At 40.4% G+C, this 27,978-nt stretch overlaps 1 protein-coding gene across 1 annotated transcript; it reads right to left on the reverse strand.

Annotated features, from left to right (window-relative positions):
• Positions 1–105: 105 nt before the first annotated feature.
• LOC116419476 lies at positions 106–27,978 on the reverse strand. Its single transcript, XM_031939971.1, has 2 exons — positions 27,881–27,978; positions 106–1,209 (listed from the first exon to the last, which is right to left on the reverse strand). Exon 2 carries the CDS (start codon positions 1,175–1,177, stop codon positions 545–547), a length of 633 nt encoding a protein of 210 aa, XP_031795831.1. The 5' UTR covers positions 1,178–1,209; positions 27,881–27,978; the 3' UTR covers positions 106–544.

Below are 27,978 nucleotides of genomic sequence, written 5' to 3' on the forward strand. Positions count from 1 at the left end.
GGTGTCCTGAGCAGATTCCCGGGCCATTGGCAGGGTGGACTTTAGACTTCATCTATGAGGGAGCTGTCTGGCACATTTCGCCATGGCAGGGTGGATTTGGAGGTCCGATTTTGTGGAATACTGCCTTTGCTAGGAGTGGCTGGCCTGGTGGTTCCTGGTCCAGAAACTTCTCCCTCGATGCATTGGGAGGAGGGTTCCACAACAGTCTTTAGCGATGTCTTGGCTACATTTGCCAGGACAGGGTGGACTTTGGAGCTTCGTTTAGGAGGGGCTGTCTGGCATTCCCCGGCCATGGCAGGGTGGACTTTGGAGCTTCGTCTATGAGGGAATGTCTGGCATTCCCCGCCATGGCAGGGTGGACTTTGGAGCTTCGTCTATGAGGGGCTGTCTGGCATTCCCTGGCCAGGGCAGGGTGGACTTTGGAGCTTCGTTTAGGAGGGGCTGTCTGGCATTTCCCGGCCATGGCAGGGTAGACTTTGGAGCTTTGTTTAGGAGGGGCTGCTGTCTGGCATTTCCCGGCCATGGCAGGGTAGACTTTAGAGCTTCACATATGAGGGGATTTCTGGCATTCCTCGGCCATGGCAGGGTGGATTTTGGAGCTTCGTCTCTGATGGGATGTCTGGCATTCCCCGGCCATGGCAGGGTGGATTTTGGAGCTTCGTCTCTGATGGGATGTCTGGCATTCCCCGGCCATGGCAGGGTGGACTTTGGAGCTTCGTCTCTGATGGGATGTCTGGCATTCCCCGGCCATGGCCGGGTGGACTTTGGAGGTCCATTTTTGTGGAACCCCGGAGGTGCTAGGACAGGCTGGAGTGCTTTGTTGTGGTCTAAAAGCTTCTCCCTGAGGCCAATCAGAGGAGGGCTCCAGGACAATGTCAGTGGATGTCTTGGCCAGGGTAGGAAGGACTTTTGTGTTCCTTGGGGGAACACAGGCTCCTCTGCAATCGCAGGCAAAGCAGGATGTGGTGGTTGGGAACAGATCTATCAGTTGCACAGGCACTGCTTGGGTCATAGGAGGAGCCGCAAAGGCCAAACTCCTCAGCCATGCTGGGTCCCCAATCCTTCCCTTCACTTTTCGCCTAGTAGGAACGATGTTTCCCTGGCCCTCGAGGTCGGACCCTTGCTCATTGCTCCTTATTGACAAGGGAGCAATACGGGGACGGAGACCTCGGAACATCACTGATTTTGCCCGCTGCTCCTGGACCAAGTCTGTGAATGAGAAAGGGCGCATGTGGGCAAAGGGGAAGGAATCAGGAAAGAGATTGTGGGCGGGAAAGATGGCAGCAGCTCTGGGATTATGATCTACCAATCGTGTATCTGGCCTTTGCTGGACAAGTGGACCCTGCTCAATGTGCTCTTGCCTATGCTCTCCCTCATTGCATACCGAGAGGAAGCCCAAGAGACGATTTCATTACTTCCAGTTTTTCTGGTAAAACACTTATACAGAATTGTTTGTATGGAGTCACCCCCTTAGGCTGGGAGCTTCCTTCAGGTCAGTACTCTGTTAGGCGTATTCTTTCTATGTCCCGAGAGCACTTAGCACACAGTAGATAATTAATAAATGTTTACTGACTGTGGCTTCCACTTATTCTACCTCCTTTCCCTCTCTTCTATACTCTCTGCACTCTGGTTTCTCATATTAACATTCAGTTGAGTTTTCCTAATTGAAATGCAAAGTTACTATTATAATCTCCAAAGTACAAAAGTGAATGATCTCTTTTTTATTTAATTTTAATTAATTTATTTACCCAAGTTACCTTTAAAAGACTTTCTTTTATATTTGTTTTTAAGGATTTTGCTTTGTACTTTCTTTCCCTGATTCCCACTCACAATCAAGAAGTCGCATTTGAAATTATCCAAAACTTTTCTGTAAAAATTGTGGGAGAAAAACATAGACCTTCCCACCCTAATGAAAATAAAAAATGCCTCAAGAGTAATTTAGTTAAAAATAGAGAGATAAAGAAGCAAATAGAGAATGCTTCGATCTGTATTCCCATTATTTCTCGGAGAACAATGATATAATATCAGAGAAACTTGCTTCAGGAGTTTTTACAAGTACTATTATTTGTATTTTCCCCTCATTTATTCTCTCTTCTTTCACCTTCTTTCTCCTCAAAAGTGTTTTGCTACTGACTCCCCCAAAATGACCCCCGCTCTTCTTTTATCACCTCCCTCCCATATTCCATCCCCCTCCTATTTTCCTGCAGGTTAAGATTGTTTTCTATACCCCTGTTGAGTATTTATGATGTCTCTTATTTGAGTCAGTTCTGATGAGAGTAATGTTCTCTCACTTAACCTCTCCTCTTCTCCTCTTCCCCTCCCAATGGAAAAGCTTTTTCTTGACTCTTTTTCTCATATAGCAGAAAATCTACATCATTCTACTTCTCCCTTTCCCTTTTCCCATTACATTCCTGTCTCACTCCTTTTCATCGTTTTTTTAAAAAAAAGTTATTATCCCTTCATACTCTCTTCACACCCCTTATCCTCTGGCTATGTTTGCTCCTTCTAAGTGCCAGAATATTGATAATGTCCTAAGAAGTTACAAGTATCATCCTCCTATGTCCCAATGGAAACAGATAAAGCTTAAACCACTCCCAGGTATAGTGTTCCTGCCTCAGTCTCTCTTGAGCTCTCTTATGCCATTCCCATATAATATGTGTCGGTTATTTTGACCCAAATGCCCAATTGCAGCTGAGACTCAATGTGTGCAAAACACAATCCCTTCTTTGTCCCACCCCTTCTGCCCTCTTCTGAGATTCCCTTTTCTGTCAACCAGGTTTACAGGCTAACTCATCCACCACTCTTCCCTGTGCTTACCCCTCACAGCATCCATTGAGTAAGGCATCTTTTAATTCTTTCCTCAACAACCGTTTCCCCTCCAGATGTTTTTTCTTCACTCCCATAGCTAACAACCTGCTCACCTGTCCTCTCCTGAACTCTTCTGATAGCCTCGTTGTTCCAGGAGGAAAATGCCTTCTGACGTAATTTTTAGATGCTTCCTATTTGTCTGGCATATTCTAATTGATGTCCTATTGGTGCTTCCTCTTAGAATGAATTTTTTTGCGTATCTTCCTCATCTAATGCAGATCAGAACAAGGATTCCTACATGTTTCTTGATTCTCACCCTGAGAAAGTATCTAATTTGTGTTCACCATGCTGGTTTTCAAGGATTTCCTCAGGGAAAAGAATGTCAAGAAATAAGTACTAAGAACTCTTGTTCCAAGAACTACCCCATCTTCCCAGCTAAAGCAGTAGCAAGCAACCCAAGAATGCCCTAACCTCTCATTGGTTACAGCCCTGATGTTGCTTTTCATCATCCCATAAATGCTGATAAAAATTCCATTCCTACAAGTCCCTTTCCAAGTTTCCTCCTTTCTCCATCCCATCTCTCCTGTCTAAAGATCATTAAAAGCAACCTAAAGGCAGCAACTGAGAAAAGCCCTTGCATGACAATAGAAGAAATAGAAGATGAAACCTTGTAGGCAAAGGGTCTGTCAGCATAAAGAAGAATCATCAAAATTTGTTTCTTTGCTGTGGCAAGTACCTCCTCTATCAGACTGTCCAAAGCACACAATTTCTGAGAATAATTCCAATTTTCTTTGATTTCACAACATCCTATAAACTTGTCACAGTCCATGGGCTCCCATCCTTGCTTTTTCTTTCCCCTAACAGTTCTCTCATATTCATATCTCAAATTCTACATGACCTAAGGGCAAAGTAGTAACTATAATGGGGGCCAGAATGAGAGTTTGAAAGTCCCAAACTGTACTTCTACCTGGGACAACCCTTTCTTAACCCTTTCAGTGCCTTGAAGCACACCAGCTCTCTAAGAAGAAATGACAGGTTGGCTACCCAAGTACAGCGAGAAAGGGATTTTCCATACCTACCTGGGATATATCTATAGGTACAATGAACAACTGGATTCACCTTCTCTCCAAGTAAATAAAAGCAATAGTAGATATCCATTTTGAGATTGTAGAGAATTTTTAAAATGAATTTAATATGTGGTTTGGAGAAAAGTGGGATAGGCTCCAGTATCAGTGTCAATAATCACTATTAGTTAATTGTCAGATCAAGGTTAGGAACTTTGATGCTGTTCTGCCCCATCTCCTCTTTGGCTAAGGAAACACAAGTGTCTAATGGTTCAGGCTTGTCCCCCAAGAGGGAAATTTGTTTTAATGCTCTAAGCAATGAGGACCTGGAGGCAGTCTCAGGGTCACATGAGAGAGAGAAAGAGAGAGAGAGAGAGAGAGAGAGAGAGAGAGAGGAAGCCCCTCTCTTTGTTCTTTGTACTATACTTATCAGCCTTCCCCACTATACCATTTCCTTTCATCCTTACCATCAATCCTGTGAGGAAACGGAGGCAAATGCACCCATTTGAAATGGTTTGCCTCAGGGACTCTCAGCTCTGTCTGAGACTAAATTTGAAAGTCAGCTCATCCCAACTCCCAAGCCCAGGGCATTCTTTTACTTAAGAACCGAGGAGCTTCTTCAGGATAACAACAAAAAGCTCATTTCTTTGTGAGTCCTACAGATGCGTTTCAAGTAATCTCCCAGAGTCAACAGAAGAGACTCTCTCTCATGATGTCACTTTATCCTAAATGCTGCTCCCCACTTGAGGACAGAGAACAAGCATCTAGTCCGATTCTACCAAGCTGCAAGGTATGCCTCATTCATCCTCATAGACTCGAGTGATTTCCCACAACTATAGTACAACACTCCTAAATCAAACTTTCCCTCCTTCCTCTCCTTCTCACATATTCATGTCCTCACCCCAAGTAGTCAGTATCATTGGACCCTCCTCCTGTAAAAGCTCTCCGTAAGATGCGAACACCAGGCAGCCTCTCAGTTGGTGAAGGTCCCTTATGGAATTCTCTCACACCACATGCTTTCTCCCTCTCCCTCCTCTCTCTCTCCCCTCTCTCTTCTCTTCTAAACTCTCTCCCTGTCTCCCTTCCTCCTTCCTCTTCCTCTCCTCTCTATCTCTTTCTCTCCTCGCTCTCTTTCTCTCATACCTTTATCCACTCTCCCTTCTCCCTCTCCGTCTTTCCTCTCTGACTCTCTGCCTCTTTCTTCACTTCTCTCCTCTCCTCTGGCTCGTCCTTCCCTGACTCCTTCTCTCCTTCTGCCTCTGTCCTCTCCCTGGACTCTCCTCTCCCTCTCCTTCCGCCTCTGTCCTCTCCCTGGACTCTCCTCTCCCTCTCCTTCCGCCTCTGTCCTCTCCCTGGACTCTCCTCTCCCTCTCCTTCCGCCTCTCTCCTCTCCCTGGTCTCTCCTCTCCCTGATCTCTCCTCTCTCTCCTCTCCCTGGTCATCTTCTCCTGGACTCTCCTCCCTGGCTCCCTCTTTCCCCTCTCCTCTCCCCCCCTCCTCCTCCTCCCTCCTTCCTGGTCTCTCCCTCTCTCTTCCCTGTCCTCCTCTCCTCCTCTCCTCTCCGGTCTCTCCTCTCTCTCTCCCTGGTCTCTCCCTCTCCTCTCTCTCCCTGGTCTCTCTCCTCTCTTCTCCTCTCTCTCCTCTCTTCTCTCCTCTCCTCTTCTCTCCTCCTCCCTCCCTTCTCCTCCCTCCCTCCCTCCCTCTCCTTCCTCCCTCCCTCCCTGCCCCTCTCCTCCCTCCCCTCCCTCCTCCCTTCCCTCCCTTCCCTCTCCTCCTTCCTCTCCTCCTCTCCTCTCCTCCCTCTCCTTCCTCTCCCTCTCCTCTCTCCCTCCTCTCCTCCTCTGTCCTCTCCTCTCTCTCCTCCTCTCCTCTCCTCTCCTCCTCCCTCTTTTCCTCTCTCTCTCTCTCTCCAGCTCTCTCCTCTCCCTCTCCTTCCGCCTCTCTCCTCTCCCTCTCCTCCACCTCTATACCTCTCTGTCTCTCTCCCTGTCTGTGGCTCTGGCGCTCTCTCTCTCCTCTCAATCTCTCACTCTCTCACTCTCTTTCTCGCCCGCTCTCTCTCCCGCACAGAGCACAGCTGTCAGCAGTCCTGGTCTTTTATCCCAGTAATGGTTTGTGAAGTAGTCATGACATCACATACCATTTTCCCATTACATCATTTCCCTCCTCCAATCAGCTCTCTCATTGCAGGATGGATTGTTTATGCAGAGACAGGAAGCTTGCTCATTATTACTTAGTTTCCCGACAACCCTCTTCTTCTTGGATTTCAAACTATTTCCCACTGATTTTCATTAAACGTTTGTCATTTTCACCTAGCTGTACTCTTCCAAAGATCAAAACTTCACCAACTCGAACTTTTAAAATTCTGGTCTTCCTCTGACTGTCCATTGATAAGGAAGAAGACTATTTGTCATCCAGCATGGATAGATTAGAGGGTTTTGATATCCTTCTTTGTAAAACTTTGATTCAGCTTTCTTTTTTTCTCTTTGGTTTATTTCCAATCAAGGAGAAATATATAACTTTATTGATAGGTAACATTTGCCATCTTCTTCCTCCTCCTCTATGTTCCCTAACACACTTTACCTCCCTTCACACTCTTGTATCAAACTTCTTTTAAACTGTCACACCCTAGGTAGAGAGTCTGCCTCTCTCACAATTATTTTGTGAATTCTATTTAGCCAATTTGCTTTTCCCATTTATTTTCTTTTCCCATTTCATCAAATTGATTTTGTAAGGAGTTATGTGTTTTTTCTATTTCACTAAATCTTCTTCAGATAATTTCTGTGTTTTGTTTTCTAGATCCTCTTGCAAGTTTTCGTTCCCTTTCCCCATTTTTCTTCTGACTCCTTTTTACGATCCTTTTTGAATTCTTGTAAGAGAGCCTTGTAAGGAAGGAACCAATTTATATCACCCCTTAGAGCTTCATTTGGAGGCAATCTGCTTTCAGTGTCCTTGGGGTTTGAAATCTGTTCCTCTCTTCCTCCACAAAAGCTCTGTGGTCAGAGTTCTTTTTGGTTTGTTGCTCATCTTATTTAAAAAGGTTTAGGTGTGTTTTGGGGTGAAGGGAGATTATCCAGCTTCCTGTACAGACCACAGTGGCTGTGCTGGGTCAGTGCTGACTAAGTTCTGTGCTGGGTAGGCATTGCCAGATGCTGTGAAATTCTGGCATTTAGGTATTTACTAATTGCCTTTGGTATTTGCATTGGATGTCTTATAGCTAATCTGCTTGATCTACTGGCTTGCAACCCGGACAGAGTAGCCAGCACTGCTGTAGATTCCTCCTGGTAGAGTCACCCATGCCCAGAGTCCGCACCACCCCGGGTCTCAGTACTGCCTGTGCTCGGCCCGCCTCCTTCTGTAATCAATTGAAAATGACCTTTTCTGGAGGTCTTAAAAATTATCTTTTGCTGGAAATTTGTTACACTCCAAATATTTGTGGCTTCATTCACTCCAAGACCAGTTCAGAGGCTGGATTTTTCTGTTACTTTGAGGCATGTGGTGGAGCTCAGAAAAAGCGCATCTCCTCTCTGCCATCTTGGCTCTGCCCCCTCTCCTTAGCCAATTTGCCCTTCATAGATTTGTAGGGAAATGATTAATTTCAGCTCCCATAATTTCCCTATCAGTCCTACAAATCCAGTTGAAAATAGATGGAAAAGGTCCTGATTGAGTGAGCAATTTTTTCCACCTATACCCCAAATCCTTACATTCTCTACATATATTTGACACTGAAGCACACACTGTCTTGTTATATACCTCTTCCCTTACTATCTTATATGCTTGACAATATAAATGTCATCATTTTCTAATTATATCAGAAGTTTCTTTTGAGCTCATTTTCAGCATGTATAGAATGACAACAGCTAACAACACTTTTATTCCTGAAGTGTTTTGAGAAAACCATTCTGTGAACTTTAAAGTTTTATGAAAATGTTATTTTCATTTGATTATTAATGTGCCTGCTTAAAATTTAAAATCCCTAACAAAATTTCTATGACTCAGTTTACTCATCTGTGAAATGTGGATGATAAAAGATATCTTAAGCAAGCCTGGTGGGAAGATATGTGATAGAAGATGTAAAAATCCTTTGAAATCAAGTGTGAGATGTGTCTATAGCCATCATTTCAAAATATAGATTTTCACATTTAATAACAAATATAATCCATCAAGTATCTTTAACATATGCAATGCTTCCTTCCTACTCTACAAAATCTTGGGAATTCAGAGCTTTATATTGACCCATCCCATCCAGTGCTCTCCCCTTAGAGGAGGATCTCTAATGAGCTTGAATAACTTGCCTATGGCCATGACAAGCAAGTGATTTGAATTTAAGGGAGAGAGCCCTGGGCAAGATGGCCTGCCTCATTTTCTCCTCTGGACCCATTTCTATCCAGTGGCCAGCTATAGATCAGGATGACTGGATGTGGGCCTGGAGGCAGGGTGTTTTATCAGGTCCCTTTGACTGAGACAGTTTGCCTGGGAGAGGGGCATTGACAGGATTATCTTGTCTTTAAGTGAACCTTTGTTTCATTGGTTCCTTTTCCAGTTCCTTCATTGTTAGGACTATCTTGACCCCACAGATATGGGATGTAATCATGAGTTCAGTCCCCAGGTTATTCCTTAAGCACAAAACTCCTCTTTAGGCTTGTAAATGTCAAGTTTAATTATCATTTAGCCTGAATCTTTACCTAACTTTGCCTACCTCATGGAAACATGGTAAAGCTTTTTGTCCCTACACTTGGGAAAAATTATTAAGATTAGGTAAGAAATGAGTCAAAGATGGTTTCTTTAATCAACTCGATGTCAGTTGGACAACAGCTCTTTATTTATTTCCACAGCCCTTCCCACTTTCCTCCCTCTTTTTTCCTTCCTTCCTCCTTTCCTTCCCTCCCTCCCCTCCCTCCCTTCCTCCCCTCCCTCCCTCCCTCTCTCCCCTCTCTTCCTTCCTCCCTCCCTCCCTCCCTCCTTCCTTCCTTCCTTCCTTCCTTCCTTCCTTCCTTCCTTCCTTCCTTCCTTCCTTCCTTCTTTCCTTCCTTCCTTCCCTTCCTTCCTTCCTTCCGTCCTTCCTTCCTTCCTTCCTTCTGTCCTTCCTTCTGTCTTTCCTTCTGTCCTTCCTTCCTTCCTTCCTTCCATCCTTCTGTCCTTACTTCCGTCCTTCTGTCCTTCCTTCCTGCCTTTCATGTTTCACATGCTGATGGGGCAATATGGAAAGAAAGGGGATTTTCACCAAACATTCCCCCAATAAGTGTGCAGGGGAACAATGACTGCATGTCTTTCCTGGACTAGAGAGGTTTCTGATGTGTTTCATAAAGGACAACAGAAGAGGGATTCACTTCAGGCCAAGGGAAACAGGCTTTCCCACATAGGTCCATGCTGCTTCCTGCTTGTCCTGACCAGGGCACCTTTAATTCCCCAACTCCTGACTCCTACTCTCCCTCCCAGAGCTCCCAGATAAGCAAAATCTGAAAGGGCTGTTAAACCCCTCATCCTGAAAGCCTATCTGGAGGAGGCACATCCTTAGGGGAGGATTGGCAGATGGATTGTGCATATTCTGCCCCTGGCAAAAACGCAGTTGGATTGTGCATATTCTGCCCCTGGCAAAAACTGCTTTTGTGTTTTGTTAACCCCTGTATGAACTGGGCAAAAAAGCCTCCCCTTATAAGACTGAAAAGCTCTTAGTGTTTTTGTTAAAGGAGATCATACTCCCTGAAGGCCACACTATCCCACCTATTGCCCCTAGATCTTTGAGGAAAGAAAAGCAGGAATTGGGGAAATTTTTGGTATTTATTTTGGTATTGGTATTGGTAATAAATACTTTGGTATTTATTCTAGGAAAAACTGCCTGGCTGAGAGACATTCATGATAGCCTCGTCTTCCCCCTCCGTCTTCCTCGGGTAGGGGTCAGTGGTTACTGTCCTTAGCTGGAACATAATCATTTATTCTTGACCATCTTCCTAGAAACCTCCAGGGGAGAATTTTCTAAAATGCCCCCAACTGGACCTTGTTGTCCAGAGCCTTCCCCCTGGACCTTTGGGAGGAGTGCTTGGGGACAACTTTGGGAGAAGTTTTGGATTGGGGGTTTAGTGGTCCTTTTGGGAGCAGCATTGACTACTTTGATAGCACATACTGGGATGGCTTCTTGGGCTCCAGAACTTTCTTCCTGGGGCCAACTGGAGCAGGGGTTCGGGGATGATCTCTGGGGATATGTCTTGGATTCTGTGTGCAGGTCAGGAAGGACTTTAGATGACCTCTTCAGAGGAACACCATCAGTTTTGTCAAGTCAGGCTAGGGTGGTTTTCTGATGATGCTCGGGGAAAACAGGAGCCAAGTATTCCCCAATGGAGGAACTGCCAGAGTCAAAGGAGGAGCAATGAAAGCCAAACTTCTCACCCTAAATGGGGCTCCAAAATCTTTTCCTGTTTGACCTGACAGGAAGGCCGTCCTCTTGGTCCTCGAGGTTGGACATTTGTTCATTCTTGCTTATTGACAAAGGTGCAATATGGTGCGGGGGACCTTGGAATATCAGTTATTTTTCCTTCTGGAATTGGTTCAGCTGCTCCTGGACCAAATCTGTGAATGAAGAAGGGGCAACTGAACAAGACAGAGATTAGAGACCAATTCAATAGTTTATTAAATGTAGAGAAATACTGGGACCAATGGATCCATGTTGCTCCCAGGGGTAGACGAGACTATCATCTCAAAGAGTCTAGCCCCAAATATGGGGGCAGCAAGCTTTTTATGGAATAACAAGCACAATGACATTAGTGATATTCTAATGACATCTAAAATGGATAAACGTTTATCTTGTCAAACATTAAGGAATGTCTATAAAACCTTTATCTCAAACATTAAGAGGGAACGGTTATAACCTAAGGCAGAATAATGAAATAGGACAATTAGAGAAACTGGGTCACAACATTAAAAGAGAACTTTGCCATAACAAGTAACCCTCATCTCATTTTGGGAGAATTGGAACATAACCATCTATTCTTGACCATCTTCCTAGAAACCTCCAGGGGAGAATTTTCTAAAATGCCCCCAACTGGACCTTGTTGTCTAGAACCTTCCCCCTGGACCTTTGGGAGGAGTGCTTGGGGATGACTTTGGGAGAAGTTTTGGATTGGGGGTTAAGGTAGGATGGACTTTAGTGGTCCTTTTGGGAGCAGCATTGACTACTTTGATACCACATACTGGGATGGCTTCTTGAGGTCCAGAACTTTCTTCCTAAGGCCAACTGGAGCAGGGTTCAGGGATGATCTCTGGGTATGTCTTGGATTCTGTGTGCAGGTCAGGAAGGACTTTAGATGACCTCTTCAGAGGAGCACCATCAGTTTTGTCAATTCAGGCTAGGGTGGTTTTCTGATGATGCTCGGGGAAAACAGGAGCCAAGTATTCCCCCAATATGAGAGGAACTGCCAGAGTCAAAGGAGGAGCAGTGAAAACCAAACTTCTCACCCTAAATGGGGCCCTAAAATCCTTTTCCTGTGTTGACCTGGCAGGAATGCTGTCCTCCTGGTCCTTGAGGTCGGACATTTGCTCATTGTTGCTCATTGACAAAGGTGCAATATGGTGAGGGGGACCTTGGAATATCAGTTATTTTTCCTTCTGGAATTGGTTCAGCTGCTCTTGGACCAAGTCTGTGAATGAAGAAGGGGACATATGAGTAAAGGGGAAGGAATCAGAAAAGAGATTGTGGGCGGGAAATCGATGGTAGCAGCTCTGGGATTATGATCTCTGGCAAGAGACTTTGGAGAATAAGTGGCTCTTGTTAATGTGCTCTTTCATATACTTTCCCTCACTGCCCACTGGGAGGAAACGCCAAGAGACAAATTCATTACTTCCAATTTTTCTGATCAAGTATTTATTGTTATACAGTTGTTTTTGTGGAGTCACCCCCTTAGACTAGGAGCTCCTTGAAGGCAGTGTCCAGCTCAGACCTTATTTTGTATTCCCCCAATGCTTACTACGGAGCTTGGCCCACATGAGATGATAAATGTTAATTTGACTGTAGCCTCCAATTATTCTCCCCCTTGTTCTCTCTTGTAAACTCTGTTCATTCTGTTGACATTCTCATTCTTAGTCAGTTGTTTTCCTAATTGAAATGCGAAGTTACTATTAAATACCTCAAAAGTACAAAGTGAATGATTTTTAAATTGTTTTAATTAATTTATGAATTATATTTATAAATATAATTTATTTATTTATAAATATATATTTATTTATATATTTATAAATATATATAAATATTTAAATTTATATATATATTTATAAATATAAATAAATATATATTTATAAATATACATTTATTTATTTATAAATATACATTTATTTATTTTATAATATATATAAATATATATATATATTTATGAATTATGAAGGTGGCTTAGCTGTACCAGATCTAAAATTATATTATAGAGCAGCAGTTACCAAAACCATTTGGTATTGGCTAAGGAATAGATTAGTTGATCAGTGGAATAGGTTAGGTTCAAGGGATAAAACAGTCAACAAATATAGCAACCTAGTCTTTGACAAACCCAAAGATCCCAGCTTTTGGGATAAGAACTTACTGTTTGATAAAAATTGCTGGGAAAATTGGAAACTAATATGGCAGAAACTAGGCATTGATCCATACTTAACGCCGTACACCAAGATAAGGTCAAAATGGGTTCATGACCTAGGCATAAAGAATGAAATTATTAATAAATTAGAGGAACATAGGATAGTTTACCTCTCAGACCTGTGGAAGGGGAAGGTCTTTATGACCAAAGCAGAACTAGAGATCATTACTGATCACAAAATAGAAAATTTCGATTATACCAAACTGAAAAGTTTTTGTACAAACAAAACTAATGCAGACAAGATTAGAAGGGAAGCAATAAACTGGGAAAATATTTTTACAGTCAAAGGTTCTGATAAAGGCCTCATTTCCAAAATATATAGAGAATTAACTCTAATTTATAAAAAATCAAGCCATTCTCCAATTGAAAAATGGTCAAAGGATATGAACAGACAATTCTCAGATGAAGAAATTGAAACTATTTCTAGTCATATGAAAAGATGCTCCAAGTCATTATTAATCAGAGAAATGCAAATTAAGACAACTCTAAGATACCACTACACACCTGTCAGATTGGCTAAGATGACAGGAAAAAATAATGATGATTGTTGGAGGGGATGCGGGAAAACTGGGACATTGATGCATTGTTGGTGGAGTTGTGAACGAATCCAACCATTTTGGAAAGTAGTTTGGAACTATGCTCAAAAAGTTATCAAACTGTGCATACCCTTTGATCCAGCAGTGTTACTACTGGGATTATATCCCAAAGAGATTATAAAGAAGGGAAAGGGACCTGTATGTGCACGAATGTTTGTGGCAGCCCTTTTTGTAGTGGCTAGAAACTGGAAACTGAATGGATGTCCATCAGTTGGAGAATGGCTGAATAAATTGTGGTATATGAATATTATGGAATATTACTCCTGTAAGAAATGACCAACAGGATGATTTCAGAAAGGCCTGGAGAGACTTACACGAACTGATGCTGAGTGAAATGAGCAGGACCAGGAGATCATTATATACTTCATCAACAATACTATATGATGAACAGTTCTGATGGACCTGGCCATCCTCAGCAACGAGATCAACCAAATCATTTCAAATGGAGCAGTAATGAACTGAACCAGCTATGCCCAGAGAAAGAACTCTGGGAGATGACTAAAAACCATTACATTGAATTCCCAATCCCTATATTTATGCCCACCTGCATTTTTGATTTCCTTCACAAGCTAATTGTACAATATTTCAGAGTCTGATTCTTTTTGTACAGCAAAATAACGTTTTGGTCATGTATACTTATTGTGTATCTAATTTATATTTTAATGTACTTAACATCTACTGGTCATCCTGCCATCTGGGGGAGGGGGTGGGGGGTAAGAGGTGAAAAATTGGAACAAGAGGTTTGGCAATTGTTAATGCTGTAAAGTTACCCATGCATATATCCTGTAAATAAAAGGCTATTAAATAAAAAAAAATAATATTTTACCCAAATTTCATTAAAAATTCTTTTTACATTTGTTATAAACCACATTTGAAATTATACAAAACATTTCCATAAAGGTTGTGAAAATAAAATCCCAACATAGATCTCCCAGTCTAATGCAAAATAAAAAGTCAAGAAAAATTAAGTAAAAAACAGAGAGATAAAGAGGGAAATAGAAAATGCTTTCATCTGTATTCAGACTCAGTCATTCCTTCTCTGTGAATGGATAAGGATTTTGTATCAGTCCTTTAGAGTAGTTGTGGATGCTTGTGTTACTGGGAACAAGAAAAACATTGACAACTGGTTTCCCCAGAACATTGCTATCATTCCATATACGGCATATTTCACTCTGTTCATGGAACGGTTTTCATGTTGTTGTTTTTTCTTTTTCTGAGTACGTTCTGCTGATATTCCATCTGATGAACTTGCTTCAGAAATTGTCTTCACATTTACTATTGCTCATTGTATTTCCCCCCATTTCTTCTCTCTCTTTTCACTGTCTCTCCTCTAAAGTGTTTCCCTACTGACCACTGACTCTCCCCAAAAATGATTTCTTCTTTTATCACCAGTTCTTCTCATATTCTATTTTCCTCCCAATTTTTCCTGCTTTCTATTAGATTTCTATATCCCAATTCGGGATCCCCACTCAACCTCTCTTCTTCCTTTCCCCCACCAATAGAAAAGGGTTTTTTTTTTGTTTTTTTTTTTGCCTCTTTACCATATGACAGATAATTTGCACTCTTCCCCTTCTCCCTTTCCCTTTTTCTGGTACATTCTGGTACATTCCCTTCTCACTCCTTTTTCTTTTCTTTTTATTTTTTAAAAAATATTATTCCTTTATATTCAACTTATACACACCTTATTCTCTGGCTATGTATATTCCTTTCTAACTGCCAGAATATTGAGAATGTCTTAAGGAGTTACAAGTAAAATTCTCCTATGTCAGAATGTAAACACATAAAGCTTAATCTAGTGCCAGGTATATTGCTCCTGCCTCAGTTTCTCTCTTGAGCTTTCTCCCCCAATTCCCACATAATGTATGGTGGACCCAAATGCCCAATTGCACCTGAATCTCAATGTGTGCAAAATAGAAGCCGTTCTTTGTCCCCTACTCTCTGCCCTCTTCTGAGATTCCCTTTTCTGTCACCCAGGATTGCCAGGTCAGTCACCCACCCTTTTTCTCCCCCTCTTTGCTTAGCCCACATATCATCCAATGACTTAGGCATTTTAAAATTCCTTACTCAATAACCTTTTCCCCCTAGAAATTTCTTTCTCCTCTCCCATAGCTAACTACCGGTTCACCCTGGCCACTAAGCTCTTGTGATCCAAAACTCTTCTGATAGTCTTATTGTTCCATTAGAATTATGCATTCTGATGTTATTTTATATACTCTGTATTTATCTGGCATATTCTAATTTATGTACTTTTCATCCTCCCTCTTAGAATAGACATTCGGGCTATCTTCCTCACTTAGTACAGTGACTCACATAAAAACAAGTACGGCTACATGTTTGTTGATTAGTAACTGATTTTCACTGTGGGGAAATACCTGCTTTCTTTTCACCATGTGAAATTTCAAGGATTTTCTGAAAGAAAAGAATATTAACAAGTAAGTACAAAGCTTTACTTCCAATAACTACCCCATCTTCCCAGCTAAGGGAGTAGCAAGTAGCCCAACAAGGCCCTAATAGCTCATTGGGCACCGCCCAGCTATTGACTTTCATAGTCCTATATGCTTTTACAGTAAAGCCAGGCTCAACACAAGTGATAAAAATGAACCATTCCTACAGGTTAGGTCCCTTTTCTTGTTCCTTTCTTTCTCCATCCCCTCTCTCCTATATCATTAAAAGAAATCCAGAGGCAGCACCTGAGAAATTCTTTTTATATGACATAGAAGAAATAGAGGATGAAATCTTGTAGGCAAAGTGTCTGTCAGCATAAAGCAGAATCTTCAAAGTTCTTCAAAGAATAACAAACAAACTTCTATCAGACTGCCCAAATCACAAACTGTCTGAGAATCATTCCAATATTCTTTGATTTCACAACATCCTATGGACCTGTCAGGCTTACAGTCCATGGGCTCGCATCCCTGCATCATCTTGCCCTTAAGAGTTCTCTCATATTCATATTCTCAAATCCACAAGACCAAAGAGTAAAGTAATAACTACGATGTGAGCCTGAAGGGCCAGAATGAGAGCCTTGAAAGTCCTAACCTACACTTTTACCCTGGACAAACCTTTCTTAATCCCCCCGGTTATTCCTTAACAATAAAAGGTACCCTCTTTCCCCTTGTAAATTGCAAGTTGATTAGCAATTTAGTCGGAATCGTTCCCCACTTTGCCCACTTTATGGCAACATAATAAAGCTTTTGACCTCTTGACTTGGAAAAAAATATTAAGGTTAGGTAAAAATTGGGGCAAAAATGGCTTCTTTAACCTACTCAAGGTCTGATGAACAGCAGCTCTTTCCTTTCTTTCTTGGCAGGGTATATATGTATGGTATGATTTGAGAAATATTATTAAAAAACCCTGCTTCCCATGGGGCTTTCTTTTCTTCATGGTGGAAGTACATGAAATTCTTGCTTAAAGTATAATTTCTGAAAAGCTCCAAAGTAAATGATATTTTCTGAGTAATTCATTAGCACCCATTTTGGGGGCCTGAATACTTGGGGCAAGCCAGGCAGATTTTGATTAGTGAGTTGGAACTGAAGATGGAACATGAAAGGGTCCTAGCTTGGATTGGTGTTAGTAAGAGCAAAGTACTTCTGATAACATTGTTTATAAATCACTTTAGAGGGTTTGCTAGATGCTTTACATCCATTATTTCATTTACTCCTTATACCTTTTAAGGTAAGTATTATTACATATATATTACTATTCTCCCATTTTATTGACTAGGAGACAAGTAGGAAAACTGTGCCAAACTGGATTGATTTGAATTGGAGAGAGAATTTGAATCCAGATCTTTTTTCATGTCAAGTCTAGAACTTCATCTATATCATTCATCCTATGAGGGATCCTCATTACAAGGAACCTAGAGAAAGCCTGTAGGCTATGAATGGGGAGATGGGAAAATCCTGAAGAGAACAATGGTGGGTTTCCCTATTATTTTTCAGTGCTGATTAACACTCTAATTATATTTGTGTGGACTTAGTTTTTTTCATTTAAGTATATTCTAGGCTGCTTTGTTTCATTCAGCTCAGCCTCCTCCTCTAGACCTTCTCTCTAGAATCTCAAACTCACATACTCTATAATCCAAGGATTGGAAGGGGACAGTAGCTTAGGGACATTGTTTATACACTGTGTGCATAAAGATAGATCTCTAAATGATGAGAGGTTTGATTAATTTATCATATTACTTTTATATTTTTATATCTTTTCTATAGTTTATCATGTTTATATTTCCTTAAAGCTGTGTCATCTACAGTGAAGCTATGTATGAATAGATAAACCAGAATAACTTCATTGTATCACTTCATGTATAAAACACCTTTTCCTCCCTCCTCCCAGTTGTTGGATTAAGCTGAGTTCCCTTTTTGCTTTCTTCCCCTCTGTGTCAGGCTATCTGCTGTGATTTTGCATTTCTAGGAGGAGGAAGCTATTTGGTGGCATATTAAAAAGCACTGGGTAATTTCAAGATCAGATGAGTAAGACATCCCTGGCAAAGGAGTTCCCTCCAATTTAATGCATGGAATTTCTGCAGAATTGGACAATTTTTTCTGCAGAATTACCCTGATATTTTGGCAGAAGAAACCAGACCCTTCTACCATTTCCACTTCCCAGGAAAGGAATCTTTAATATTCTGTTGCTTTGATAGTGGACGCTTTGACTTAGGCCATTGGGTGAGTTTGCCATTCATCTGGGGACAGCACATCTTGTTGGAGTGGGGCATAGTAAGGTGCTTGATAAAAGTTGATTGATTGGCTACATGGCAGAACAGGGGCCTTATCTTCCTTCTATTGCTCTTTCCCCACTTTGAACCATAAATGTATTGCTAGAGGATACTCGAAAGTTAGTGTAACCCTAGCTCTTCATTTTACAGATTAGGAAAACTGAGGTCCAGAGTGCAGGGGTAACAAAAAGTGTAACAATCACTTGATTTTCAATGAGGTGAAAAAAGAGCCTCTGATAAAAAAAAATTCTCTTAATGTTAAAAACAATGAAAATCATAGGAATCAAAACAGGTTTCTTTAATAGAATCAAAAGTGTGTCTAAAATAAAGCATTGGCTTAGGAATTTTGTCAGGTAAATCCAACATAAGACAGAGATGCCTACTGCTTCCACAATTTCTTTATAAAGCATGAGAAATGCTAGCTATAAATAAGACAGGGAAAATGAATTAAGAGGATACTACGTGTAAAGAGGAAGCAGCATTATCTCCATTAATTGATGCAATTAAAGCCTTCAATAAAGTAGTAGTATATGAAAGTAATGTTTTAATTTTTTTTTATTTCTATTACAAACACAACTGAGGATAGGAAGATATATTTAATTTATAATGAAATACATTGAACCTGGGAATTTACCTATCATGATCTTTGTAAGCTTTTGCTAAATAACAATTAAAATTATTTTTATAGGAAAGAGTAGCAAATAATTTAAAAATTTAGCATGGTTTAGTGGATAAAATGCTGAATTTGGATTCAGGAAGACTAGAGTTTGCATCCTTATCCAGATATTTAGTAACTTATTTGATTTCTAGGCAAGTGATTTAATCTGTTCCTTCCTCATTTTCTTTATTTGTAAAATGGGAATAATGATAATAGGAACATCTAGTAGGATACATCATACATGCAAAGTTCTTTGTAAACCTTAAAGTGCTAGCTTTCATTAAATATTTTGGGGGGAGATGTACGCTGCAAGAGGACTTCTCTGGGAGTTTGTTTGGATATTTTGTTGTGTCAAAAGATTTATACTTCAATTATGATAAATATATCTTCTGCTGATTTAAGAGTCCTGTTTCTTGGTATTTCAGTAGAAATCTTTCAGAAATTTCTATCCCACCTTAAAAAAAGAACAAACACTCACCTCATCACCTGTCCTCTGCTGGTAATCCTCTGGAAACACTGGGGTTGATCCTTGAATGATATATACACAGTTCATAATTGAGACCACATTTAATGTCACTCTACTTTGGTTGGGCCTGTCCCAAACTTATGCTCTGCCTTTTCCTATGCTGAATCACCCTTATCACCACTGGGACTCAGAAGTAGACATTACTAGAAGCATAGGTATTATTGCCCTTTGAAGATTATAAGAGGAAAATATAAAGTTAGTCGAAGAGCTGTATTTCTTTCCCTCTGTCTTAAAAGTCCCCTTTGGCAGGCCACATATGTTGTCGTTGAAACTCTTGATTATCTTCATCCCCTATACGGTGGTTACCCTGAAGAACACAGGCAAATGTCAAGGCTATTATATCCCTACAGTATGTTGACTTATTTTTGGAATGAATAATGAACAAGAAAAAGCTGACTGTTAGGATGTTCTATTTTCTGTGTACCAGGAAGCTCTTGGTAGCAGGTGAACCATAGATAATCTTGGCTTTTCTAAAACAAAGGAGATACACAAAAAACATTAGTACATTCCAAATAATTACAAGGTAAGCATAAAATCTGGCAAGAGTAAAAGCAAGAAACTTTGCTAAATAATTGAGTGATTTTTTTGGTAGTTGCCTATATAAACTCCAGTTTTCTTGCAGTTTTATTCATCTGCTGTTTTATTTTCAGATTTTCAAATTTGGTGTTTAATTGAAGTTTTTAATTTGTTCTTGTTCTAGCTTTTTTAGTTATAAGCCTAATTCATTAATCTTCTCTTTTTCTATTTTTTAAATAATAAGTATCTAGAGATATAAAATTTCCCCTAATAACTGCTTTGGCTGCATCCCACAAATTTTGGTATGTTTTCATTATTGTCATTCTCTTAGATGATATCATTGATTGTGTTTTTGATTTGTTGTTTCACCCATTCATTCTTTGGCTTTAAGTGTTTTTAGTTTCCAATTAATTTTTGATCTATTTTCCTCTGGTGTTTTATTCCATATAATTTTTATTGCATCGTGATCTGAAAAATGCATTTATTTTTTCTGCCTTTCTGAATTTGATTTTAAAGTTTTTATACCCTACTACATGGTCAATTTTTGTATACATTCCATGAATGGCTGAGAAAAAAGTATACTCCTGTCTCCATTCAGTTTTCTCCAATAATCTATCATACATCAGTTTTTAAAATTCTATTTATCTCCTTGACTTCTTATTTATTTTGTGGTTCAATTTATGTAGTTTTGGGACAGCAAGGCTGAGAATCTCCACTAATATAGTTTTACTATCTATTTCTTCTTGCATCTGTCCTAAATTCTCCTCTAGGAATTTGGATGCTGTATGTATCACTTGGTGCATATATATTTAATATTGCTTTTACTTCATTATTTTTGGTACCCTTTAGCAAGATATAATTTACTCTCTTATCTCTTTTAATTAGATCTGTTTTTGTTTTTGCAATAATTCTGAAGTTTAGCTACAATGTGTCTATAGAGTTTTCATTTTTGGACCTCTTTCAAGTGCTGTCTGGTGAATTTTTCAGTGGCTTTTTTATCTCCTGGTTTTAGGACATCAGGGCAGTATTCCTTGCTGATTTCCTGAAAGCTGATATCTCAGCTTTTCTCATCATGGTTTTTAGAAGTTCAATAATCCTGAGATTGTCTCAGATCTATTTTCCAGGTCAGTTGTTTTTTTCAATGAGGTATTGTATTTTTCTTCTTTTTTCAGTTTTCTTTGGTTTTGTTTGACTGATTCTTGATATCTTATTGAATCATTCATTTGCATTTGTTCAATTTTCAGTTAATTATTTTCTTCAGTTACTTTTTTAAAGCTCCTTTTGTATTTGGCCAATTGAATTTTTAAATGATTTGTTTTATTCAACGTATTTTCCATTTCACAAATTCAATTTTTCACGTTTCTTTTCTAATTTGGAAATCTTATTTTGTGAGCAGTCATATGCTTTTTATAGTTCAATAAATATACTTTGGAAATTTTTTTCAGATAATATCTGTGTTTTCTAAACCCTCTTGCAATGTTTTCCTTTCCTTTCCTTTCCCCATTTTTCTTATAACTCTCCTTTAAGATCTTTTTTTAATTCTTCCAAGAGAACCTTATGATATGGGGACCAATTCCTGTCAGCCTTTGGAATTTCACCTGGAGATGATCTTTTAGTGTCTTCAGCATTTGAACTCTGTCCATCATAGAGATCTTTCACCACAAAAACTATCTCTGGTCAAAGTTATTTTTGCTTTTTTGCTCATTTTATTTTTTTAAAGATCTGTATTAAAGGAAAGGGAAGACTGTCCAAGTTAACTCTATAGGTCACAGTGACTTCAGTAGGTCAATGCTGATTAACTTCCAAAAGTTGGTGGGAGTGGCCAGGGCTTGCAATATTCTGAAGTTTAGGGGCTCACTGTCTGCCCTTTGTATTAAGGTTGAATGTCTTTCAGCTAATCTGTTGATGTACTGGCTTGCAACCAGAACAGAGGAGCCAACACTGCTCTAGATTCCTCCTGGTAGATTCCCCAGTCCCCAGCACCCAAACCTCCTTGGGTGAATGTACTGTCTGTGCTTGGGCCACCTTCCTGGCTGCCCAATTATAACAGAACTTTCTGACATTTTTATAAATTATATTCTGCTAGAAATTTATTAAACTCCAAATATTTGTGAGTTCTTTCATTCCAAAACCAGATCGGAGGCTTGATTTGCCATTAATTTGAGAGACTCATGGGAGAGTTCAGGTAAAGTTGTGTCTCCTCTCTGCTATTTTGGCTCTGCTCCTGCCACCCCACCTCTACCCCTCGGACAATTTTCCTGAAGTATTTCTTGCATTATTGTTTCAAAGTTCTATTTTTGGTCACAGATTTTAGGTAGTCCAATTCTTCTATTTTCTCTTCTTAATCCATTCTTTTGATCTGTCTTTTAACTTATAAGATGTTTCATATCTTGTTGCCTTTGTTTCCAAGCTTTACAATCTGTTTTGTTAGCTCTTGGTTTGTCTTAACATCCCTGGCTTCCCCTTGCCCAATCCTCATTTTCAAAGAATTATTTTAATTTTTGAGACTCTATACCTCATTTGCAAGTTGGTTTCCTTTTTTGTTCCATTAGCTTTTGGTTTTTATTGGGACAGATTTTATTTTTTTATTTTGATTTGCCTTCAATGTCTCTCATTTAATTTTTAAATTCATTTTTCAGTTCTATATATTCTCTTTCAGTTTGGAGCCATTCGTTGTGGCAAAATCTTTTTTACTTAAGTGTTCTCCTGTGAAGATAAACTCTAGTCTTCTTTGTTCCCATATTTCAATGGTAGGGTGGTTTTTTGCAGGTACATTTTTTAAAAAGAGGAATTAGTCTTCTAATTGTGGTGCAGAGGGATGGTTTCTCAAACTTCCTTTCAGCTCTGCCTTCTGATCAGGAACACCAAAAGAAGAGCTCCCCACTCCTGCAAGTACCAGCTGCCAGCAGCATCCCTGCCCCACTGCCTCTGTATCCACCAAGGGCTGGTTCCTTCTTGCCAGGGCCATGTTCTCAGGTTCTCAGTGGCACAGGTGGACCCAGCTGCAATCCTAATCAGCCCAGCTTCACTCAGGCTCCAGGACTCTGACTTCAACTTGACAGTCTGGGAGATGAACTCTGTGGTTCCTATTGAAACTCCAACCAACATTCAGCTAAGTTGGGCATCCCCTCTTGTTTCTGGGGATTTTGCCTGGAGATGTTGGTTCTTCAGACAGTTTCATCCCCAGCCCGATGGCTTTATTTGCATCTTTTTTGTGTTATGTCTGAAGGATCCCTGTTATACCCCAAGACTTTGATTTTAATGTTTATAATTGCCCTGACTACCCAAAGTCTTCTATTTTAATGTCTATATTTGTCCCAACTGCTCCAAGTCTTTGATTTTAATGTCTGTATTTGCCCTGACTACCTCATCTTTGATTTTAATGTCCATATTTGACCTTAATGTCTATATTTGCCCTGATTCCCCCAAGTCTTCAATTTCAATGTCTATGTTTGCCCTGAGGCATCACAATCTGTTCAGTTCATGAGGGAAATTGGGGGAGCTGGATCTTAACAATCTATTCTAATCTCTCTTCTTAGAATCCTCCAGAGAAGAGTTTTTTAGAAAGCCCCCAGAAGGACCTTGCTGCCTAGAACCTCCTCCCTATAGTCTTTAGGAGAAGTGTTTAGGGACTGTCTTGGAAGAAAATGGCTTGGATTAACCATAGGATGACAGATTTTGGCAGTCCTGTTCAGAGGAGCCCGAGCTGCTTTTCTCAGACAGGCTGGTGTATCTTTTAGAGGTCCAGAATGTTTTTCCTGGGGCCTTGGTGTGGAGAGTTTGAGGATGGTCTTGGGACAAGTTTCTGATTGGGGAGGCCACGGCAGGACAGATTTTGGTGGTCCTCTTGTGAGGAGGAGGGGCTGCTTTTCTTGGGCAGGTTGGTGTGGCTTCTTCAGATCCTGAAACTTCCCCCTGGGGCCATTGGGAGAAGGATTCAGGTGCAATCTCCAGGGATTTCTCAAATACCTTGGCCAGGGCAGGGTGGACTTTGGAGGTCCTTTTGTGAGGGGATATCTGGCATTCCCTGGCCATGGCAGGGTGGACTTTGGAGGTCCTTTTTTGTGGAGCACTGGCTTTTTCAGCAGAGGGTAGAATGGTTTCTTGTGATCCAGAAGCTTCTCCCTGGGCCAATCAGAGGAGGGTTCAAGGACAATGTTGAAGGATGTCTTGGAATCTGTGGCCAGACTGGGATATACTTTTGTGGTCCTTTGGGGAGAGAGAGACAGGCTGCTCTGCAAGGGCAGGAAGCAATTCTACCAGTAGCAGAGGCACTGCTTGGGTCATAGCAAGAGCTGTGAAGGCCAAACTTCTCACCCATGTCAGGGCCCTAATGTCATTTTCCTCCACTTTTGACTTGGTAGGAAAAATGTTCTCCTGGCCCTTGAGTTCAGACACTTGCTTATTGCTCCTTTATTGACAAGGGGGCAATACGAGGATGGAGACCTTGGAACATCACTGATTTTGCCCACTGCTCCTGGACCAAGTCTGTGAATGAAAAAGAGATCATATGAGCAAAGGGGAAGGAATCAGCAAAGAGATTGTGGGCCGGAAAGATGGTAGCAGCACAGGGATTATGATCTACCAATAGTGTACCTGGCCTTTGGAGGACAAGTGAACCCTTGTCATTGTGCTCTTGCTATGCTCTCCCTCATTGCACACCAGGAAGAAGCTCAAGAGACAATTTCATTACTTCTAATTTTTCTGGTAAAACACTTATTTGTACAGAATTGTTTGTATGGAGTCACCCCCCTCCTCCGGACCAGTTCCCTGTTAGGGGTATTCTTTGTAAGCCCCCAGCATTTAGTATGGAGCTTGGCACACAAGTAGATAATTAATAAATGTTTACTGACTGTTGCTTCCACTTGGAAAAACCTCCATGAACTCAAGAAAAGTAAAATTAATTTTAATTAATTTTTAATTATAAATCCTTCAGAGTAGTATTGGATCACTGTATTGTTAACAATAGCGAAGTAAAAGTAAAAAAAGTAAAATCTACTATGTACAAAAGAATAGCAATGGTGTGGGATGAATAGCTGTGAATGTGCTCTCTGCACTCTAGTTCCTCACATTCTTATTCAGTTGAGTTTTTCTAATTGAAATGCAAAATTACTATTATAACCTCCAAAGTACAAAAGTAAATGATCTCTTTTTTATTTAATTTTAATTAATTAATTTAATTATTTACTCAAGTTACATTCAAAAGATTTTCTTTTACATTTATTTTTAAGATTTTTGCTTTGTAGTTTCTTTCCCTAAATCCCACTCACAATTAAGTCACTTTTGACGTTATCTAAAATTTTCTCATAAAAATTGTCAATAAAAACAAAGACCTCTCACCCTAAAGGAAATAAAAAGCCTCAAGAACAAGTTAGTTAAAAATGCAGAAAGAGGGAACTAGAGATTGCTTCCGAGCTGTATTCAGACACAATCATTCCTTCTCTGTGAATGGATAGCAATTTTTTTAACATAAGTCTTTCAGAGTAGTTGTGGACAACTGTGTTACTGGGAACAACAAAAACATTGACAACTGGTCTCCCCAGCACATTGCCGTCATTTCATATATGGTATATGTCTCTTTGTTTTTTTCCCCTAGGAACATTTTGTTTTTTATTTCCCGGAGAACAATGATATTCCATCAGAGAAACTTGCTTAAAAAGTTATTTTTACACTTACTATTGTTATTTGTATTTACCCCCATTTATTGTCTTTCTCCTTTCACCCTGTCTCTCCTGAAAAGTGTTTTATTCTTGACAATTGAGTCCCCCAACATGATCTCTTCTTTTATCACCCCCCTTCCATATTCCATTCCCCTCCTATTTTCCTGAAGGCTAAGATAGTTTTCTATACCTCTATTGAGTATTTATGATGTCTCTTATTTGAGCCAATTCTGATGAGAGTGATGTTCTCTCATTTATCCTCTCCTCCTCTTCTCCTCCTAATGGAAAAGCTTTTTCTTGACTCTTTTTCTTATAGCAGAAAATCTACACCATTGCACTTCTCCCTTTCTTCCCTTTTCCCATTACATTCCTATCTTGCTCTTTTTCATCATTTTTTAAAAAAAGATATTATCCCTTTAAATTCCACTCACACCCGTTATCCTCTGACTATGTTTGCTCCTCCTTCTAACTGCCAGAATAATGATAATATCCAAGAAGTTACAAGTATCATCCTCCTATGAAACAATGGGAACAGATACAGCTTAAATCACTCCCAGGTATATTGATCCTGCCTCAGTCTCTCTCTTGAGCTCTCTTATGCCATTCCCATATAATATGCGTCAGACATTTTGACCCAAACGCCCAATTGCACCTGAATCTCAATGTGTGCAAAACACAATCCCTTCTTTGTCCCACACCCTCTGCCCTCTTCTGAGATTCCTTTTTCTGTCAGCCAGGTTTGTAGGCTCAGTCATTCACCACTCTTTCCTGCTTAGCCTTCATAGCATCCATTGAGTAAGGCATCTTTTAATTCTTTACTCAACAACCATTTCCCCTCCAGATGTTTTCTTTTCTTCACTCCCATAGCTAACAATCTGCTCACCCTGTCCACCTGTCTCCTGAACTCTTCTGATAGTCTCCTTGTTTCAGGAGGAAAATGCCTTCTGACATAAATTTTAGATACTCTCTATTTGTCTGGCATATTCTAATTGACACTATTGGCCTTCCCTCTCAGATTGAATTTTTTGTGAGTAATTTTTTCATTTAATACGGTATTGATATCAGAACAAGGATTCCTACATGTTTGATGATTAATTGATTCTCACCCTGAGGAAGTGTCCAATTTGTGTTCATCATGCTGGTTTTCAAGAATTTCCTCGGGGAAAAAATGTCAAGAAATAAGTACTAAGAGCTCTTGTTCCAAGAGCTATTCCATCTTCCCAGCTAAAGCAGTAGCAAGGAACCCAAGAATGCCCTAACCTCTCATTGGTTACAGCCCAGCTGTTGCTTTTCATCGTCCCATATGTTTTGATAAAAATGATCTGTTCCTACAGGTTCCTTTCCCAGTTTCCTCCTTTCTCCATCCCATCTCTCCTATGTCAATCATCATTAAAAACAATCTAAAGGCAGCAACTGAGAAACGCCCTTGTGTGACAGAAGAAATAGAGGATAAAACCTTATAGGCAAAGGGTCTGTCAGCATAAAGAAGAAATCTTCAAAATTTGTTTGTTGTGGTGGGTATATACTATTACACTGCCCAAAGCACAATTTCTGAGAATAATTTCAATTTTGTTTGATTTTATCACATCCTATAAATTTGTCACAGTCCATGGGCTCCCCATCCCTGCTTCTTCTTTCCCCTAACAGTTCTCTCATATTCATATTCTCAAATCTACATGACCTAAGGGCAAAGTAGTAACTACATTAGGGGCCAGAATGAGAGGCTTGAAAGTCCCAACCTGCACTTCTACCCGGGACAACCCTTTCTTAACCCTTTCAGTGCCTTGAAGCACACCAGCTCTCTAAGAAGAAATGACAGGTGTTGGCTACCCAAGTACAGCGAGAAAGGGATTTTCCATACCTACCTGGGATATCTACAGGTACAATGAACAACTGGGTCCACTCTCCTCCAAGTAAATAAAAGCAATAGAGTACATATACATTTTGAGATGGCAGAGAATTTTTTAAATGAATTTAATATGTGGTTTAGGAGAAAAGTGGGATAGGCTCCAGTATCAGTGTCAGTGTCAGAAGTGAATCGTCAGATCAAGGTTAGGAACTTTGATGCTACTTTGCCCCATCTCCTCTTCAGCTAAGGGGATCCACAAGTTGTCTTATGGTTAAGCTTGATCCTGCAATAGGGAAATTTGTTTGAAAGCTCTAAGCATTGAGGAACTGGAGGCAGTCTCAGGGTCAAGTGAGAGGAAGCCCCTCTCTTCTGTCCTTTGCACTGTACTTGTCAGCCTTTCCCACTATACCATCTCATTTGATCCTTACATCAACCCTGTGAGGAATCAGAGGCAAATGGGGAAATGGTTTGCCTCAGGGACACTCAACTCTGTCGGAGACTGAATTTAAAACTCAGGTTATCCCAACTCCCAGGCCCACATCTTTTTTTTACTTAAGAACTGAGGAGCTTCTTAACAACAAAAAGCCATTTTCTTTGTGAGTCTCAGATGTTTTGAGTAATCTCCCCAGAGTCAACTGAAGAAGGTTCTCTCTCGTGATCTCACATGTAACCTAGCTGCTCCCCCATTGAGGACGGAGGACGAAGCATCTTGTCCATCTTCTATTGCTGGCACTAGGAATGTCTCATTCATCTCGAGACCAGTGATTTCCCACAAAAATACACACCTCCTCCCAATACAAAGTCCCTCATTCCTCCTTCTACACATATTCGGCTACCTGTACCGCAAAGTAGTCTACATCATGGAGCCGCCTACCTGTAAGAGCTTCTGGAAGATGCGAAACACCAGGCAGCCCCTTAGTTGGTGAAGTAACAGCTTATGGAACACACACACACAGTGTTTCTCCCTCTCTC

Source organism: Sarcophilus harrisii, chromosome 5, assembly GCF_902635505.1.
Source record: "Sarcophilus harrisii chromosome 5, mSarHar1.11, whole genome shotgun sequence".
In the NCBI taxonomy this organism is placed as follows: Eukaryota; Metazoa; Chordata; class Mammalia; order Dasyuromorphia; family Dasyuridae; genus Sarcophilus; species Sarcophilus harrisii.